This window comes from Stegostoma tigrinum, chromosome 8 (assembly GCF_030684315.1).
Source record: "Stegostoma tigrinum isolate sSteTig4 chromosome 8, sSteTig4.hap1, whole genome shotgun sequence".
NCBI classification, from domain to species: domain Eukaryota; kingdom Metazoa; phylum Chordata; class Chondrichthyes; order Orectolobiformes; family Stegostomatidae; genus Stegostoma; species Stegostoma tigrinum.
The window spans coordinates 71,313,360-71,330,664 of NC_081361.1; the positions used below are offsets into that span (position 1 = coordinate 71,313,360).

General features: G+C 42.0%; 1 protein-coding gene across 9 annotated transcripts in view; it reads right to left on the reverse strand.

Annotated features, from left to right (window-relative positions):
- The window catches only part of ccdc24 (coiled-coil domain containing 24), a 255,476-nt gene that overhangs the window by 194,894 nt on the left and 43,277 nt on the right, over positions 1–17,305 (reverse strand). For 8 of the 9 annotated variants that reach the window (XM_059647973.1, XM_059647975.1, XM_048539036.2 and 5 more), the window contains 2 exons: positions 5,034–5,206; positions 3,145–3,312 (listed from right to left, as the gene is read on the reverse strand). In XM_059647973.1, the coding sequence (XP_059503956.1) occupies positions 3,145–3,312; positions 5,034–5,206 (341 nt within the window). Of the gene's footprint in view, positions 1–3,144; positions 3,313–5,033; positions 5,207–14,506; positions 15,976–17,305 lie in introns of those variants that run through there. The other variant, XM_048539035.2, reaches the window with a different exon arrangement.

The window sequence follows — 17,305 nt, forward strand, 5'->3', positions numbered from 1 at the left end:
TTAGCAGTTCTGGCAGCATCTGTGGAAAGAAAGCAGACTCAATGTTTCAGGTCCAGTGACCCTTTTTCAGAGCTGAACTGGACCCAAGATGTTGGGTCTGCTTTCTCTCCACAGATTCTGCCAGCACCTTTGAGATTCTCCACCAATTTCTGTTTTTATTTCAGGTTACCAGCATCTGCAGTTGTTGGTTTTATTTTAATTCCCAGTTAATGTTGGGAAAGTTAAATCCCCGACTATCATTATCCTATTACTCCTGTACTTCTCTGAAATTTGCCCATATATCTACTCCCCTATTTTTCTGACTCTTAGGGAGACTATAGTGCACTCCCAAAATGCGATTGTTCCTTCTCCGTTTTCAAGTTCTACTTTTGGTTTTTAAGTTCTACAAACATTCTATTAAACAGTTTTACTTGTGCTTTTGGTAAGATTTGTATAAATTCAGTTGATCATTTCCAGCTATGCTCTTCCTTTCCAGTCTCCCCTCCGTGTCTTTCCTGACACTTCGCTGTTTTTGTTTCACCGTGTATAACTTTGATACTATCCCAAATCTGACCTCAGAAGCCCAGGTTCAAGTCCCATTTCTCCAGAGGTGTGCAATAACATCTCTGAACAGGCTGATCAGAAAATGTCCACAAATTACATGATGCAATTACAACCTAAATGTATCAGATGCACATGAAAACTGAGTTGAATTGACGCAATGATATCATTTGGCTTAATTTTGATCAGCTTAGGTGCATAATTATATGTAGTTGCATGCTAAGCTTGGATTGTGCGTCATTGGGATAGGAAAATAATGATCCAGGCAAACGCTCGCGTGACGCTGAGAGTGAAGCATAAACACTCAAGAGGAACAAAATTTCCAGCTTTTAAATTCGTTAACTGTCTTTGCCAAGATTGTGGAGGTGTCAGTGTTGGACTGGGGTGGACAAAGTCAGAAGTCACATGACTCTAGGTTATAGTCCAGCAAGCTTATTTGAAACCCACAAACTTTCAAAGCACTGCTCCTTCAGCAGGTTGGGTGGTCGTGTCATGTGACTTCTGATTTTGCAAAGAATGACACGGGAGAGAAAAAATTAGAGGCATTTGGTGAAATGCGATTTAAAAATCAGTGGGCAAGTGATACAACAGGCTACCGCCTCAGCATTTGTTTGATACTGATGCTACATGGATTGGTGACAGAGTGTGACCCTGTTAGCCACTCAAGAGATGCTCCCTTTGAAGTAGCCCAAAAAGACTCCAGTCCAAAATTTAATTTTGCTTTTGCTGCACATTCTAGTCCTGTGGTGTTCACTCCACCGCTTTTTTTTTATTCTTGCACGCCTATACAGTAAATTTGAAAGAAAATATCTCAGGCAAAGTAAATATTCACAAATTCAAAACATACCAAGATAAAAGGTGATAACATAAATTTATCCAATGACTTCACGGAATTCATATGGTATGGAAGGAGGTCATTCAGCCTTTTGCATCTGCAGTGACTCTTCAAATAAGCATTGCCAAGTGGCAATCTCCTGATTTTTTGCCATATCTTTGCACATTATTTCTCACTAAATACTGTCCAATGTCCTCTTGAATGTCTCAATTGAACCTGCTCCTCCACACTTCCAGGCAGTTTCACTCTATACCCTAACTACTTGCTCGTGAAAAAGATTTTTCTCACATTATGTTTGCTTCTTTTGCAAATTGTTTTAATCCTATGCTGCTTTATTCTTGTTCCATTTACACGAAGAAACAGTGCCTCCTGTCCACTCTATCCAGCCTGCTCATGATTTTGCAAACCTCTACCAGATTTCCTCTCAGACTTCTATTTAAAGAGAACTTCTTCAATCGAGCTTCATACCTGAAGTTCATTATCCCTGGAATCAATCTTGCAAATCACTTCTGCGTCCTCTCCAATGCATTCACATCCTTCATATAAAGTGCTGTTACGACACCAAGACATCTGAACCAAATTAGCCTTTCTACCTCTATTTTTGCAACATGGTAAAATTGAACCAAAGACCTCCTGAACAGTCACTCCATAGTTCCTAACTTGCTTTGCCAATAATTAATTTTCAGACACCAATTTTGAGTCTTAAACAAAAAACCAAACTACTTATTAGATTTGCAATAAGTTTAGCCGGGAGAAAATTAAGCAACATGTTAAGCTGATTACTGTCTGTGCTTTAAACCCAAAACATTTGTTTTCAGTCCCCATTTACACAAAAGACAGACAAACATGGAGAAGGGTTAAATTAAAGAAAAACAAAACTGACCAGATTATGGAAATGATTTTCAGAATTTGCTGTTTCACGGGCATAAATATGGACTCCTTGCTGCTTATCTGACACACTGATCATAGTCAACTTCTCAGTTCACAGGTAAAGGCTGTAATACTTAACTCAGTTCTCTACTCTTCAGGCTTCCAGAAGCTGCTGTATCGGATTAGGCAGGAAGCTTTCAGACCTCGATGCTCTCCCAGCAGCAGCCCAGAACCATCTCTTAGAAAACAGTTTTAAAAAAACCTTAATTCTGGTTCTTTCATGCTAGACTGAGAGACTCCTCCTGTGATCTCAACTACCATTCAACAAATGCTATCTGTTCAAGCAGACTTGGCAGAACCAATTCCCAGGTACAAACACTGGTAACAGCCAACTTCTGCTATCTGTTTAAACACAATGCTCCTCATAGGGTTGCTGTGTCAGTTGGAACCTGTTTAATCAGCCTGCTGTACGTCTCCAGGTCTGACTTCACAAACCAATATCACCTAAAAAGTGTGAAATTATGCAACCTAGTGCATCATGAACTACGCAATGCGAAGACCAATGTAACCTTCATCTATCATGTTCATGGTCATCAAATCTTCTGTCAAAACATCTCTTATAATAAAAGATGGATAAAGCAAAGATTGTACACCTTTGTAGATATGGCAAGAACTATTATCACTGATACCTTGCTAAGGAGATACAGAACAGGGAAAATTGAACAGCAAATTAACACCACCAGGAAAGACTTTGAACATAAATTATTAAATGAATCCTTGGAACCCTTATTTTTCATTTCAAAAATAAATCAGTTAAATGTAATCCAATTAAATCATGGACATACTATTATAACATATAATTATTGAAAAAGGCTGTAATGTAATATAATTTTACCAACCTTCCATTCTCACTCCTGTTGAGTGTTTCAAAGGCTCTTACTCGCATCCGCTTGTCTATCAAATCCCCTGTGTTTGCAGGTTTATTCACGGTGCTTTGAGCTTTACTTTGTCCCATAGCGAAATTGACAACATCAGGATTATAAGATGCAAGTGCATCATTGTTATCCCTGAAAGGAAGAAATTGTACCCATCATGACTCAGACAGTCAGCCTATTATTATCTGAAATTTTATGAATGGTTGTGGTAACAATCACGTAACAAAGTTTATTCCAATCAGAGATAACGTGAACTGATGCTGGGGAATCTGAGATAACAAAGTGTGGAGCTGGATGAACACAGCAGGCCAAGCAGCATCAGAGGAGCACAAAAGCTGACGTTTTGGGCATAGATCCTTCATCAGAAAAGGGTGGGGGGGACAGGGTTCTGAAATAAATAGGGAGAGAGGAGGATCGAAGATGGATAGAGGAGAAGATAGGTGGAGAGGAGACAGACAAGTTAAAGGGGTGGGGTTGGAGCCAGTAGAGGTGAGTGTAGGTGGGGAGGGGACAGGTCAGTCCAGGGAGGACGGACAGGTCAAGGGGGCGGGATGAGGTTAGTACATAGGAAATGGGGGTGCGGCTTGAGGCCCTTGTCTGCTTTCTGGAGGGACCACTCTCTCTGTGACTCCTTTGTCCGCTCCACACTCCCCTCCAACCCCACCACACCCGGCACTTTCCCCTGTAACTGCAGGAAGTGCTACACTTGCCCCCATACCTTCACCCTCACCCCCATCTCAGGCCCCAAGATGACTTTCCATATCAAGTAGATGTTCACCTGCACATCTGCCAATGTGGTATAACTGCATCCGCTGTACCCACTGTAGCCTTCTCTACATTGGGGGAACCAAGCAGAGGCTTGGGGATGGCTTTGCAGCAATGTGGATTTCACAAGCTTCAAAATCTCCCCTCTCCCCACTGCATCCCAAAACCAGCCCAGCTCTTCCCACCTCCCTAACCTGTTCTTCCTCTCACCAATCCCCTCCTCCCATCTCAGGCCGCACCCCCATTTCCTACCTACTCACGTCATCCCGCCCCCTTGACCTGTCCGTCCTCCTTGGACTGACCTATCCCCTCCCTATCTCCCCACCTACACTCACCTCTACTGGCTCCATCCCTGCCTCTTTAACTTGTCTGTCTCCTCTCCACTTAATTCTCCTCTATCCATCTTCGAACCACCTCACCCTCTCTCCCTGTTTATTTCAGAGCCCTCTCTCCCTCCCCTTTTTCTGAAGAAGGGTCTGGGCCCAAAACATCAGCTTTTGTGCTCCTAAGATGCTGCTTGGCCTGCTGTGTTCATCCAGCTCAACACGTTGTTATCAAGGTTTATTCCAATCTCTGTTTTTCCATACTTCTTTTTCATTTGTGTGAAATTCAAGCCCTTGAGAATCTCAAGCCCTTTAAAAATACAACCAGTTGTTCATCTGGAAGCAATTTTGCACTATTAAAGTACCATAACCTACTGTAAGGCTGGAATAAATAGGAAAACTCATTATCTGTTGAGCTTTGTAAATTTACGTTCTTTAGATGGATCCAACACACTAATATACTGTTCACATTCTTAAACAAAATGTTAGCATTTCTTATTGTTTGTTCCCTTCAATCCTGAAATTTGTGATGCATATGCCACAGTTGAATGTATTTCTTTTCTCCAATGGGCATATTATTAAACTTTAAACACCTGAGCTAATTTGGGCTTCTTTTGAGCTTCTTTTTCCACAAACAGAAGTTGGTAATTTGCATCTCCTCACATATGACACAAAAGTACGTGAGAAGGCCAAATTAGTATATTTGCCTGTTTTGGGAGATTTTTACCAAATACACAGAATAAAGAAATCTTGTGAATACTCTACCTGCCCTCCTTTTGTGCTCTTTTTTGAATATCTAACAGCAAAAATTGGATTTCTTGCCGAAGCAGGTCTTTGATTACAGGAGCATCTGGTAGAGTTGTACGTGAAGCTTGTAATTGAGAAACTCTCAATCTGGTTGCTTTCATCCCTTGCCACATTTCCACTAAAATGGACACCTAAAATTGAGACCAATATTCAAAGCTATAAACAAATGATTGTAGCAACGATTGAATAAGTGGAAAATAATGGTCAGCCAAGAGTGATGGCACTTCACTGGGACATGCTGTAAGTCTGTCAAATATCAAGATGTCATAAAGCAACATAAATTAGAGAATAGCTTCAACAGTTTTTTTTACTTGGTTTGATATGCAGACTGCAATATACACAATAGCCTACATTATTCCATGTAGTATAGAATTTTATTGATTTATTTTAGTTTTGGAGTTTGATTTATCGAAAGTTAGTGCCATTTGAAAAGTAATGATTTTCAGATGATTTCTGTGATTATATGTTGAAAAGAAATGGGGGGGTAGTGGCTGTTAGAGACCAAACCAGCACAATCAACATCCACCAAAATATTTTATGAAGGTAGGCTGGAGTGTAACTTTTATTTTATTTTAATGGACAGTGTAGGGTGCTGTGTTCCAGAAATGATTCGATTGGTCCACTGCTAAGTCTTAATCAAAATACATTTCATTCTTACAATGCAATTAAAATGCAACAAAACAAAAAATCAGTATGAGTTCACACAATTGACATGTTATCAAGACAATGGATTGTTTATCCACTATTCATCAACTGTTCCAACATGGACAGCATTCCATGAACACCCTTTGGTAAAATGCATTGCAGCAAAACAGTTACTATTGTCATGTGCAGACATCTCCAGTCCAGTGGAGAAAAAACAATGCCGTTCTGGCTTCTAAGAGCAAAACTTTCTAAATCTTCAGAATAGCAGCAGAGAGAACACTAACCATTTGCTCTAACAGCTAAACAACAATTAAAAAAACTGAAAACTGGGTCTGTTGGCCTCACCTCGTCCACTTACGATTCTTTTGTCTTGCTCCGAATAAACACCCAGGGAGTAACCCATAGCTATTTACAAACTGCTGGGAACGGACATGTTGGCAAAACTGTGACAGAACCCCTCTGCAAGAGAAACAGGGCAGAACACATCTTTTAAAGGCACAGTATCATCACAGTCATGTAGATGTACTGGCATTGGAGCTAGAAATCTAGAATCTTGGGCTAATATTCTGGGGTCAGGGATTTGAATCTCACTATGGCAGATGATGAGGTTGAATTTAGTAAAAGACTGGAATTCAAAATCTAGCCAATGGATGGTCAGGTAACCATTGTCAATTGTTGTAAAATCCCATCTGGTTCACTGACGTTCTTTGCAGAAGGAAATCTGCCATCCTTATCCCTTCTAGCCTACATTAGATTCCAGACCCATAATTACGAAATTGTTCATTTGCAATCAGTTTTAACATATACTGTTAAATCTGCCACACATTCACTCAAAGCAAATTAAGTCTTTTTTATCAACAAAGAAACATAACATCATATATTACTAATAAAGCAAATCTGTCTTCCTTCCAGAAAACTCTGCTAAGATGAGAATAGAAGTCCAGGCATCCAAAAGACCTCAGTTATACTAAGGCAATATGGGACAAAGGAGCAATTCAGCGTAGGAGTGCATTTTCACAAATGGTTAAAACCTGCAATATAAATTGAAAAGTCTACATGACCAAGGCTAGAGGAATGAATGGATTCTTACTCAAGTCCCCAGCTCCATCAGTCACAACATAAGAGGACTTTTCTAGGTGACAAAAATGATAATAATGAGGTATCTTGTTTACCAAGTTTTAAATAAAACAATCAGCCATGTTAGTTTCATAAATGCAATTTTTAGTTTACTATTTAACTGGTTAGTACACACAGTCAGTAAACAAAAGCATAAATGTATGTCCTTCTAAGTATCCCGAAATATGCACACACAGTCCTCAAGAAAATAAATGCACTTTTAAAAAAAAGTTCCTGACCTTTAGGGATATACTAGAAAACAAGGAGGATGAAACTTAGAATGTTTCTGAAGTATGCTTGTCCAATACACGCTACATGTGGTCAAGTTACTAATCATGCACAGTTGTCTCCAAATTACTCACGAAATATAAAATTAACCAATCACTCTTTCAGAAGAACAGATAGGACTTCACCCTGACCTCAATAAGAGGGATTTCTTTGCAGAAAACAGAGATCAATTGGGAAGCCCTTCCCCTCAACCTTCTATAAAAAATAAACTTGCAACATGTACAGTGACTGTCATTGACCGCTTTTAAAGAAATAATTGCAGACTATTTTCATAAAGCTTGAAATCAATCAATTTTTCTACAATCCATCAAAATTTAAGTCCTCCAAGAAATATTAAATACAATGCATCACTGTAACACTGTGAATAATCCAAGTTAAATTGCTGGAGGTTAATTTCCAGAAGAACTGAAGTGAAAAGTTGCGAAGTTATACTAACTAATCTAGAAGTGCTTTGAAAGCGGTGAACATCTCTCATCATTGTACTACAAACAGCCTCGGAAAAGCTACAGAAATTATTTACAAGGATGACAGATTTAAATCAATCAGGAGAGGCTGGGAAGGCTAGTTGTCTTTTATCTAGAACGGAGAAAGGTGACAGGCAGCTTAACAGAGAGCTTTAAAATAATGAAACAATATGATTGGTTAGCTGTGCAGGTAATTCTACCAGTGAGGCTCCAACTCAAACTGGTTCATCTTTTACACCTAAATGCAACAATCCTTTAAAAAAATGAAAAGGTTTACGAAAAGGCCTTTATTTGTCTTTCATACATGGTGAAAGATTAGCAACAGCACAGATTTATACTTGAGCATTTTCAGCTAGTTATTTCAGGCTGCTAATTCACTCTCTTTTCAGATGAAGTCAACATCTAGTCTATTTTTACACTTCTTACATCCATAAAGCTGGCACAGCCTCATTAGACTATAGGGTTGTTCTCTCCGTGGAGATGACTGATCGTGGTTTAATGTGAGGGTCACCAGACCTGAGGCAAGGGGAGAGGGTGAGAAGGAAAGTCATTCATGGTAACCTCAGCTGTTGCAGGAATTGAACCCAATGCCCTTGGCATAGCTCTGCATTGCAAACCAGCTCACCAGCTAACTAAACTAACCAACCCTCAAATACATGAAGTGCATCTACAAGGAAGTAAGGAAACACACAGAAGGTCAAGTGTTTTATCAATAGCTTGACCACAAGTTCAATTTCCTACTTCTAACATATGCCCATGAAGTATTGTGTTTGGTATATGCAGAACTGGTTACAGCTCAAATGATAGATTAATACTCAAATGTTTCAGTAAAGTAAATTCTGGCAAAGTCACTTACTACTTACTGGTATCCCAGTTATTTTGCTGAATGGAATTATTTGTGCTATAGATACAACTAATTGAGAAATAATGATGTGCTGTCTGCATTCTAAACAGCAGCCAATCTCACAACTTGCAGCTCCCATCAATATGAGCTTTGTTTTTGAGTTTTAACTTCTGTCAAATGGAAAGTCTTCAATAGTCATGCCGAGTGAAATATCAGGAGTGACATAAGGGGACAGGGAAAAGAAGAGTGCAGAGGTTGGATATTTCCTGTTTATGTGGAAGGCAATTCAAACTGTTAACCTAGTTTAGGTTCAGCAGCATTTTTTTTCCCCTGGAAAAGAACACATGAACAAACATGTTTAATTTTAATATTCACAATGGCCTCTCTCCATATTCCATTAATATTACTCAAATTAGGCCCTGAAAAATATAAAGACATATTCTGAAGAGTAATGCAGTCCAGACAATGCACAATTGATATCCCTTCCTTCTGTACAGGGAAGTATCTGGTTCATAGTTACAGCATCCACAATGTAGTTCGACAGTAAAATGATGCAAATATCAAAATTTTAAAATTACAAAAACCTTTTATGATTGCAGAAGTGATGTGCCTTGCCTGCGAATTTTGTTTTAAGACTGCTTTATCTTTCCTGGCCACATTTGTTTTTAAATAGCCCATTAGGGAGAGGAGCTATAGTGTTATAAATATAAAACACTAGCTAGGGCACCCATCATCAATAAATCACCTACGACAGGTTTCACTTGCAACGGGTAAGTCGCCTGTTGTAGCTTAAATAGATCAAGTCTATATCGATGTTTCTATTTCTAAGTAGAATGCCTTGAGACCTGTTCTTCGCTCAAGGCTTTGATTCCACCTCCTCCATTCCCCCCTTGAGCTCCGCTGATGCTACCTGCCAATTTCCAGGTGCTGGAAGTGAAGATCTCATCCATGAGAGTCCTACAGTCTCTGGGAGGTGTCCAGGTATACTGTATTCACAGGTGCCATGTGTGAGAGAGAGTTGCAACAATACTGGCTTGGGGCAGAGGGATTACAGCAAGTTAAAACGGGAGGGGGGGGTTGCAGAAAGTTGAGGAAGCGGGGGGGGCAACAATTACAGGGAGGTAAAGGAATAGTATGAGAGCAGAGTGGGCAGTTACAGAGACATACGAGAGGAGGGGCAGACAAATTAGAGTTGTGAGGCAGGAGTCAGGTCATAATAGAGAATAAAAACCAAAAGAACTGTGAATGCTGTAAAACAGGAACCAAAACAAAGTTACTGGAAAAGCCCAGCAGGTCTGGCAGCATCTGTGAAGGAAAAAAATAGAGTTTACATTTTGGGTCCAGTGACCCTTCCTCCCTGATAGTAGGGATTGAGACAGGAGTCACAGAATCAGAGTCATACAGCATAGAAACAGAACCTTTGGTCCAACTCATCCATACCAACCAAGTTTTCCAAACTAAATTGTTTCTACTTGCTTGCATTTGGCCCACATCCCTCTAAACCTTTCCTTTCCACGTACCGGGCGAAATATCTTTTAAATGTTGTAACAGTGTCTGCATCTACTACTTCCTCTGGTAGTTCATTCCACACGTAAACCACCCCGTCCGAAAGTAGCCTCACCACTGTCCTATACAACCTCAACATAACATCCCAATTCCTACATTCAAAAGGTCTCAGCAATGAAGACATGCAAGCTAAGTGTGTTCGTAACCACCCTATCTACCTGTGATGCAAATTTGCAGTGGTGATGGCAGTGGAGGCTGGGGGTGGTGAGAACAGACAGTTGCGACAGCAGGACTGGGGTGGTTACGGAACTTCGCAAGAGCACGAGTATGGAGACAGAGTTACTCTTATAAGCTCAGGCATAATAATAGTCACAGATGGAGTTATATTACTAGTAAAATGGAAGCCATGTCCGGCAATACAAGATCCTCATACATTTACTTAATAATTTAATTAGTTCACAAATAAAATCTAGTTAGATGTCAAAAGCAGATCAAATATACACTAACAGTTCAAACTCTAAGCTATAAGAACTGATTATTCAGTGCTTAACAGAACTCTTAAAAGGCTTTGTTTATTAAGATTTCATTACTGTACAATTAATTCAAAACCTCTAATTATCAACGTACTGATCATGTTTACACTGTTGTCTTCTCTCTAGCCCAAACGTAATTTGTCCCTCAGAAATAACACACACATTCAGATGGTTTTCAGTAAAAACTTTACCCACTACTTATACAATGTTTTTTATTCACTGCTTTATAACAGGTCCTCACTAAAATCACTGCACCGATAATGTTGATTATTGTCAAATTTCAGAGCAAAAGATCAACTAGTAAAGTTAATGGAAGAGATGGATGGGCGGAAGCCATTGGGCCTGTTCAATAGCTTTTTTGTAAATCTATGACTCTATCCATCCGTTACTTCCTTAACTCATTATCTGACCAGAAATGCATCAGATTGTTTCTTCAATCAAATTAAACTGCAGTCATCATATCAGTAACTCTCCACTAATCTATTTAAGATCTGGGCAAATCATCTAATCAACATGATTGATTAATTTATTGTCATGTGTACCCAAGTACAGTGAAAAGCTATGTTTATAAGCAATACAGGCAGATCATAGTAAGCAATAATGTACAGATCAGATGTTGTAAAATGACTGAGACAGAGGCATACAGGTTACACTGCAAAAGCTGTGCGCTAGGCGAGATCAGCATTATTTGAGTCTATTCATCAGTCTAATAATGGCCTGTAAGAAGCTGTTCTGGAACCTGCTGGTGCATGTGTTCAGGTTTCTGTATCTTCTGCCCAGTGGAAGAGGTTGTAGGAGATCATTACTGGGGGTGCGATGGGTCTTTGATGATGTTGGCAGCCTCTCTGCAGAAGGAAGCCACATTAATGGAGTCCATGGATGGGAAGTTGGCTTTCATGATGGTCTGGGCTGTGCACACAACCTTCTGTAATTTCTTAGGGTCCTGGGCAGAGCAGTTGCCAAACCAGGGTGATATACACTTGGACAGTATGCTTTCAATGGTGCATCTGTAGAAGTTGGTGAGGGTCCTTATGGACACGTCAAATTTCCTGAGCTGCCTGAAAGAAAAAAAGGCATTGCTGTGCCTTCTTGATCATTACATCTACGTGGGAAGTCCTGGACAGGTTGTCGTTTACAGTCACTGAGGATCTTGACGCTCTCCACCCTCTCAACCTCTGTTCCGTTGATGTGGATGGGAGAGTGTTGTCCTCCTTTCTTTTCAATTTGAGTGGGGAAACATCAAGGAATGAGAATACATCCTCAAATGATAAGGCACAGAAGGGTGTGGATAATTGACTATATACCAAGGGATTAAAACACATTATGCTGTAATACAAAAGTTTAAACAGCTGTTACCATAAAAAGACAAGTAAATCTGTTAGTAATATAAATAGGACCATAGCTTATAAAAATAATGGGTGATAATGCATTTATCCTGAATAACCTTTAATCCGCAGTTAGATTGCAACTGTAATTTTGGATACCCCATTTATAAAATGGGCTTATTCACTCATTCACCTGTGCTGCTCTCAAAGGTGCGTCCTTGGCTTATTAGCTGCTTCATCCCAAAGTGCTTTCTTGGAACATTTTGTCAGGGATGGCTAGCCATTCTCTTCAGGGCCATGACAGGAGTCAAGTCACAAGTTAGCATATGGACGTACATGGGATAGTGTAGGTTAGATGGGCTTGAGATCGGTATGGCAGGTTGGCACAACATCGAGGGCCGAAGGGCCTGTACTGTGCTGTAATGTTCTATTCTATTCTATTAAAGTCTACCTCTGTTGCAAAGAGAATTGAATCCATCCTATTGTCACTATTCTGAACCATATACCTTCAAGACAATTGAACAATCTGGCCCCTAGAAAGCCAGATGATCCCAGCTACAGGAAAATATACTGCTGCAGTGATAAACTTGAGATACTAAAAGAGATTTTGTAGATTTATTTATTAAAAAGCTTAATAATTCAGAAGAAGTGGCAGTTCTTCAGATCAGGATGTCACTGATAAGGGGTAATCAATTTAAAATTGGTTGTTCATGAACACAAAAGGTTGTTTACATATAAAATGAATTGTCACAGTGAGTGACAAAGGAGGAGGCCATTGTATTTTTTTTAAAGGGAAAATTACATAAATATTTAAAAGATGATACCATGGAAAGAGAGAAGGCAGTGGAATTATTTTACACTGTATTGACATAGAAAATCAAATGACTCCCTGTACTGCAAAAATTCAGGTAAATAAATTTTCCAGCCTTATATTCCTATTCCTACATTATTCCCATTTTTTTGAATTTGGGCCATCTGGTATTTAATTACAGGCACTAGCTTGAAGTAAATGTAGAAAAAGAAAGAAAGGAGGTGCATAGAGAGCCAACAAGTGCTCATAGAGCAAATTCCAGCATTAAGGGTCTGGATGAATGAAGGGACAGCCAGCAAGGATAGACCACAAAACAGGAGATCCATAAGGGGTCAGCAACAACAAATACTTACAATAGAACTTTTAACCTAATGCAATGGTCCAAGGTGCGTTGCAGAAGAATTATAAAACAAAGTATAACAATGAACCACATCCACAGATACGAGACTGGACACAGGGATAGAAAGCCAAACCGAACCAACTTCACTAATCATTGAATTCACAACACTGTGAAATTAAAACATGAAATGATCTGAAAATTTCTCAATTGTTCTTAGCTAGACTATATGACTAACAGATCTTGAACACCAAGTTTATAACTTAATAATAAATTGTTAATTTTTGATAATCTAAGTTGGCAGGTCACAGTTAAACAACAAGACAATTTAGTTATCATCTCCAACCTAAACCTTCTTTGAATATAACCGACTCTCTCAGACAGATACACACAGTTAAAGGATAGAGTAAAAAAAATTGTCAGTTCAGCAAAGAGCTTCATACAACGGATATAAGGTCTTCAGAAATCCTTGAACGATGGGTTGTTCACAGGCAAATCAAACTCTACACCCACAACATCCAGATCCTTCAGAAGCATTTCTCCCTGCGAGTCCTGAAACAGACACTTGCAGCAATGCACCGGCATCTCCAGGCACTGCAATCCAACCTGCCCCAGCTCAGAGCCTCCCTCTCCCTGACCTGCAAAGGACCTCTCCTGTTTTTTATCCTCCGCAGGATCCACAGACTGAACATCCAGTTCTATTCAGCTAAACTGGACACCAAAAATCGTAAGTACAACAAACTCACTGGCTCCTGCCACCTTAAAAAGGATTCCTGCACCTCCCAAATCCCGAGCCTGTCCCTGCCCCTCCCCCACCATGCGCCCGCCGCCATTGACCATGAGGACACGGCCGGTGACCCCACCGATGACGTCACATCCGCCACGGCGGGGCACACCACTTCCGGGACCGCGAACACGACCGCTGCTGCAGTCACCGCCTCCAATTCCAGAACCAACAACACACAAATCACCCTCACCGCTGCTGCTGCCGCCGCCCACTCCGCTCCGCCCACAGCCGACGGAACCCTGCCCACGGCCGACAACCTCATCGCTCCGCCCACAGCCAGCAACCCCAAAGAAGACAGCCACACTGAGCCCTGCCACATCTTCACCATCCCCCCAGACCTCCCAATGACTGAGGACGAACGGTCAGTCCTCAGCAAGGGGCTCACCTTTGTCCCCCTCCACCCATACATCAACGAATACCAGTCACGTTTGGACATCGAGCAGTTTTTCCCGCCGCCTTCGCCTCCACACCCACTTCTTTAACCAGGAGCCTAACCCTCCTTCCACTGACCTCTTCACTCACCACCAACACAAGTCCTTTTCCTGGACACCACCCCCAGGCCTCCTACCCTCCCTCAACCTCTTCATCTCCAACTGCCGTCCTCTCTGAAGAAGGGTCTAGGCCTGAAACATCTGCTTTTGTGCTCCTGAGATGTTGCTTGGCCTGCTGTGTTCATCCAGCTCCACACTTTGTTATCTCTACTCCTTGGGGTTGAATTCTGCAGTTACCAGTTAATGTAAATTGTTTCAGAAGACATCTAAAAATTTTTACTTACTTCTTACAGACTAGGATTCTTTTCTCAGAACATTCAAAAACTCTACAACTGGACGGAGAGCAAATCAAAGCAGTTCAGTGTCCAAAAGTTTTCAAAACTCACCCTGCCTCCACCAAAACACAGTCAAAACCAGTTCTCTTCCTGCTTTCTCTTTTCAATCAACATTCTTTGTTGTTAGCTGGTTAGCACTAGCTAATCCTGAACATAGCAACCACACTGAACCAATTCATCTATGCAGAGTCCTTAGATCATTAATTAAGTTGCTTTATTTTCGAGGCCAGTTCCCAATGAAAAAAAATCTATCTTTGTTCCCTTTTCTTTTAAAAGAAATTACTGTTTAATTCTTAATTTCAACTCTCAGTTTCAAACCAAAAGATTGTAAAAATAAAAGAAAAATAGTGATGGTCTTAATAAATGCACAATTAAATCTTTTTTGAAAAAAAAGAGTGATCTTTGAAATCAAAAAGCTTCAAATGACACAATCACAAACCATTATGCAGTTCATAGGGCAGAGGCTGGGTATCTGATTCACTAGCTGGGGAGCCTAGAAATAGGGGTGCTAGTCCTAGTATCAGGGGTCAGTCATTTCAGGTTAAAAAGAGCAATTATAACACTCAGAGATTATCAAACTGCAGAATTCTCTTCCCTATTGGAGTGCAAATACTCAGTTGTTGCATATATTCAAAATTGAACAGCAAGAGGCTGTCGGGCATAAAAGAATGGAAGGATATTGGAATAGGGTACGAAAGTGGAGTTAAGGCAGATGTTTGCCATGTTTTAATGATTAACAGAACAGACTCAAAGGGCTAAGATAACAAAGTGTGGAGCTGGATGAACACAGCAGGCCATCTTAGGAGCACAAAAGCTGACATTTTGGGCCTAGACCCTTCATCAGAAAAGGGGGATGGGGAGAGGGTTCTGAAATAAATAGGGAGCGGAGGGGGGAGGAGGCGGATCAAAGATGGATAGAGGAGAAGATAGGTGGAGAGGAGAGTATAGGTGGGGAAGCAGGGAGGGGATAGGTCAGTCCAGGGACGACGGACAGGTCAAGGAGGTGGGATGAGGTTAGTAGGTAGGAAATGGAGGTGCTGCTTGAGGTGGGAGGAGGGGATAGGTGAGAGGAAGAACAGGTTAGGGAGGTGGGGATGAGCTGGGCTGGTTTTGGAATGCAGTGGGGGCGGGGGAGGAGGGGAGATTTTGAAGCTTGTGAAATCCACATTGATACCATTGGGCTAATAAAATGTGAGGCTGGATGAACACAGCAGGCCAAGCAGCATCTCAGGAGCACAAAAGATGACGTTTCAGGCCTAGACCCTTCATCAGAGAGGGGGATGGGGTGAGGGTTCTGGAATAAATAGGGAGAGAGGGGGAGGCAGACCGAAGACGGAGAGAAAAGAAGATAGGTGGAGAGGAGAGTAGAGTATAGGTGGGGAGAAAAGGGGGATGGGGAGAGGGTTCTGAAATAAATAGGGAGCGGAGGGGGGGGGGGGGAAGTGGATCAAAGATGGATAGAGGAGAAGATAGGTGGAGAGGAGAGTATAGGTGGGGAAGCAGGGAGGGGATAGGTCAGTCCAGGGACGACGGACAGGTCAAGGAGGTGGGATGAGGTTAGTAGGTAGGAGATGGAGGTGCGGCTTGGGGTGGGAGGAAGGGATGGGTGAGAGGAAGAACAGGTTAGGGAGGCAGCGACAGGCTGGACTGGTTTTGGGATGCAGTGGGTGGAGGGGAAGAGCTGGGCTGGTTATGTGGTGCGTGGGGGGGAGGGGAAGAGCTGGGCTGGTTTTGGGATGCGGTGGGGGAAGGGGAGATTTTGAAGCTGAAGTCCACATTGTTACCATTGGGCTGCAGGGTTCCCAAGAGGATTATGAGTTGCTGTTCCTGCAACCTTCGGGTGGCATCATTATGGCACTGCAGGAGGCCCAGGATGGACGTGTCGTCTAAGAAATGGGACGGGGAGTTGAAATGGTTCATGACTGGGACGTGCAGTTGTTTATTGCGAACCAAGCATAGATGTTCTGCAAAGCGATCCCCAAGCCTCCGCTTGGTATCCCCAATATAGGAGGCCACAACGAATACAGCAGATGCAGTATACCACAATGGCAGATGTGCAGGTGAACATCTGCTTGATGTGGAAAGTCTTCTTGGGCCTGGGATAGGGGTGAGTGAGGAGGTATGGGGGCAGGTGTAGCACTTCCTGCGGTTGCAGGGGAAAGTACCGGGTGTGGTGGGGTTGGAGGGGAGCGTGGAGTGGACAAGGGAGTCACGGAGAGAGTGGTCTCTCCAGAAGGCAGGCAAGGGTAGGGATGGAAAAATGTCTTGGGTGGTGGGGTTGGATGGTGGAAGTGTTGGAGGATGATGCGTTGTATGTGGAGGTTGGTGGGGTGGTATGTGAGGACAAGGGGGATTCTCTTTTGGCGGTTATTGCGGGGGCGGTATGTTAGGGATGAGGTGCAGGAAATGTGGGAGACTCGGTCGAGGGCATTCTCAACCACTGCGGGGGGGATGTTGCGGTCCTTGAAGAACAAGGACATCTCGGATGTGCCGGAGTGGAATGCCTCATCCTGGGAGCAGATGCGGCAGAGGTGAAGGAATTGGGAATGGGAGGCGGAATTTCTGCAGGAAGGTGGGTGGGAGGTGGTGTATTCTAGGTAGCTGTGGGAGTCAATGTGCTTGAAATGGACATCGGTTTCTAGGTGGTTGCCTGAGATAGAGACAGAGAGGTCCAGGAAGGTGACGAATGTGTTGGAGATGGTTCAGGTGAATTTGAGGTTGGGGTGGAAGGTGTTGGTGAAGTGGAAG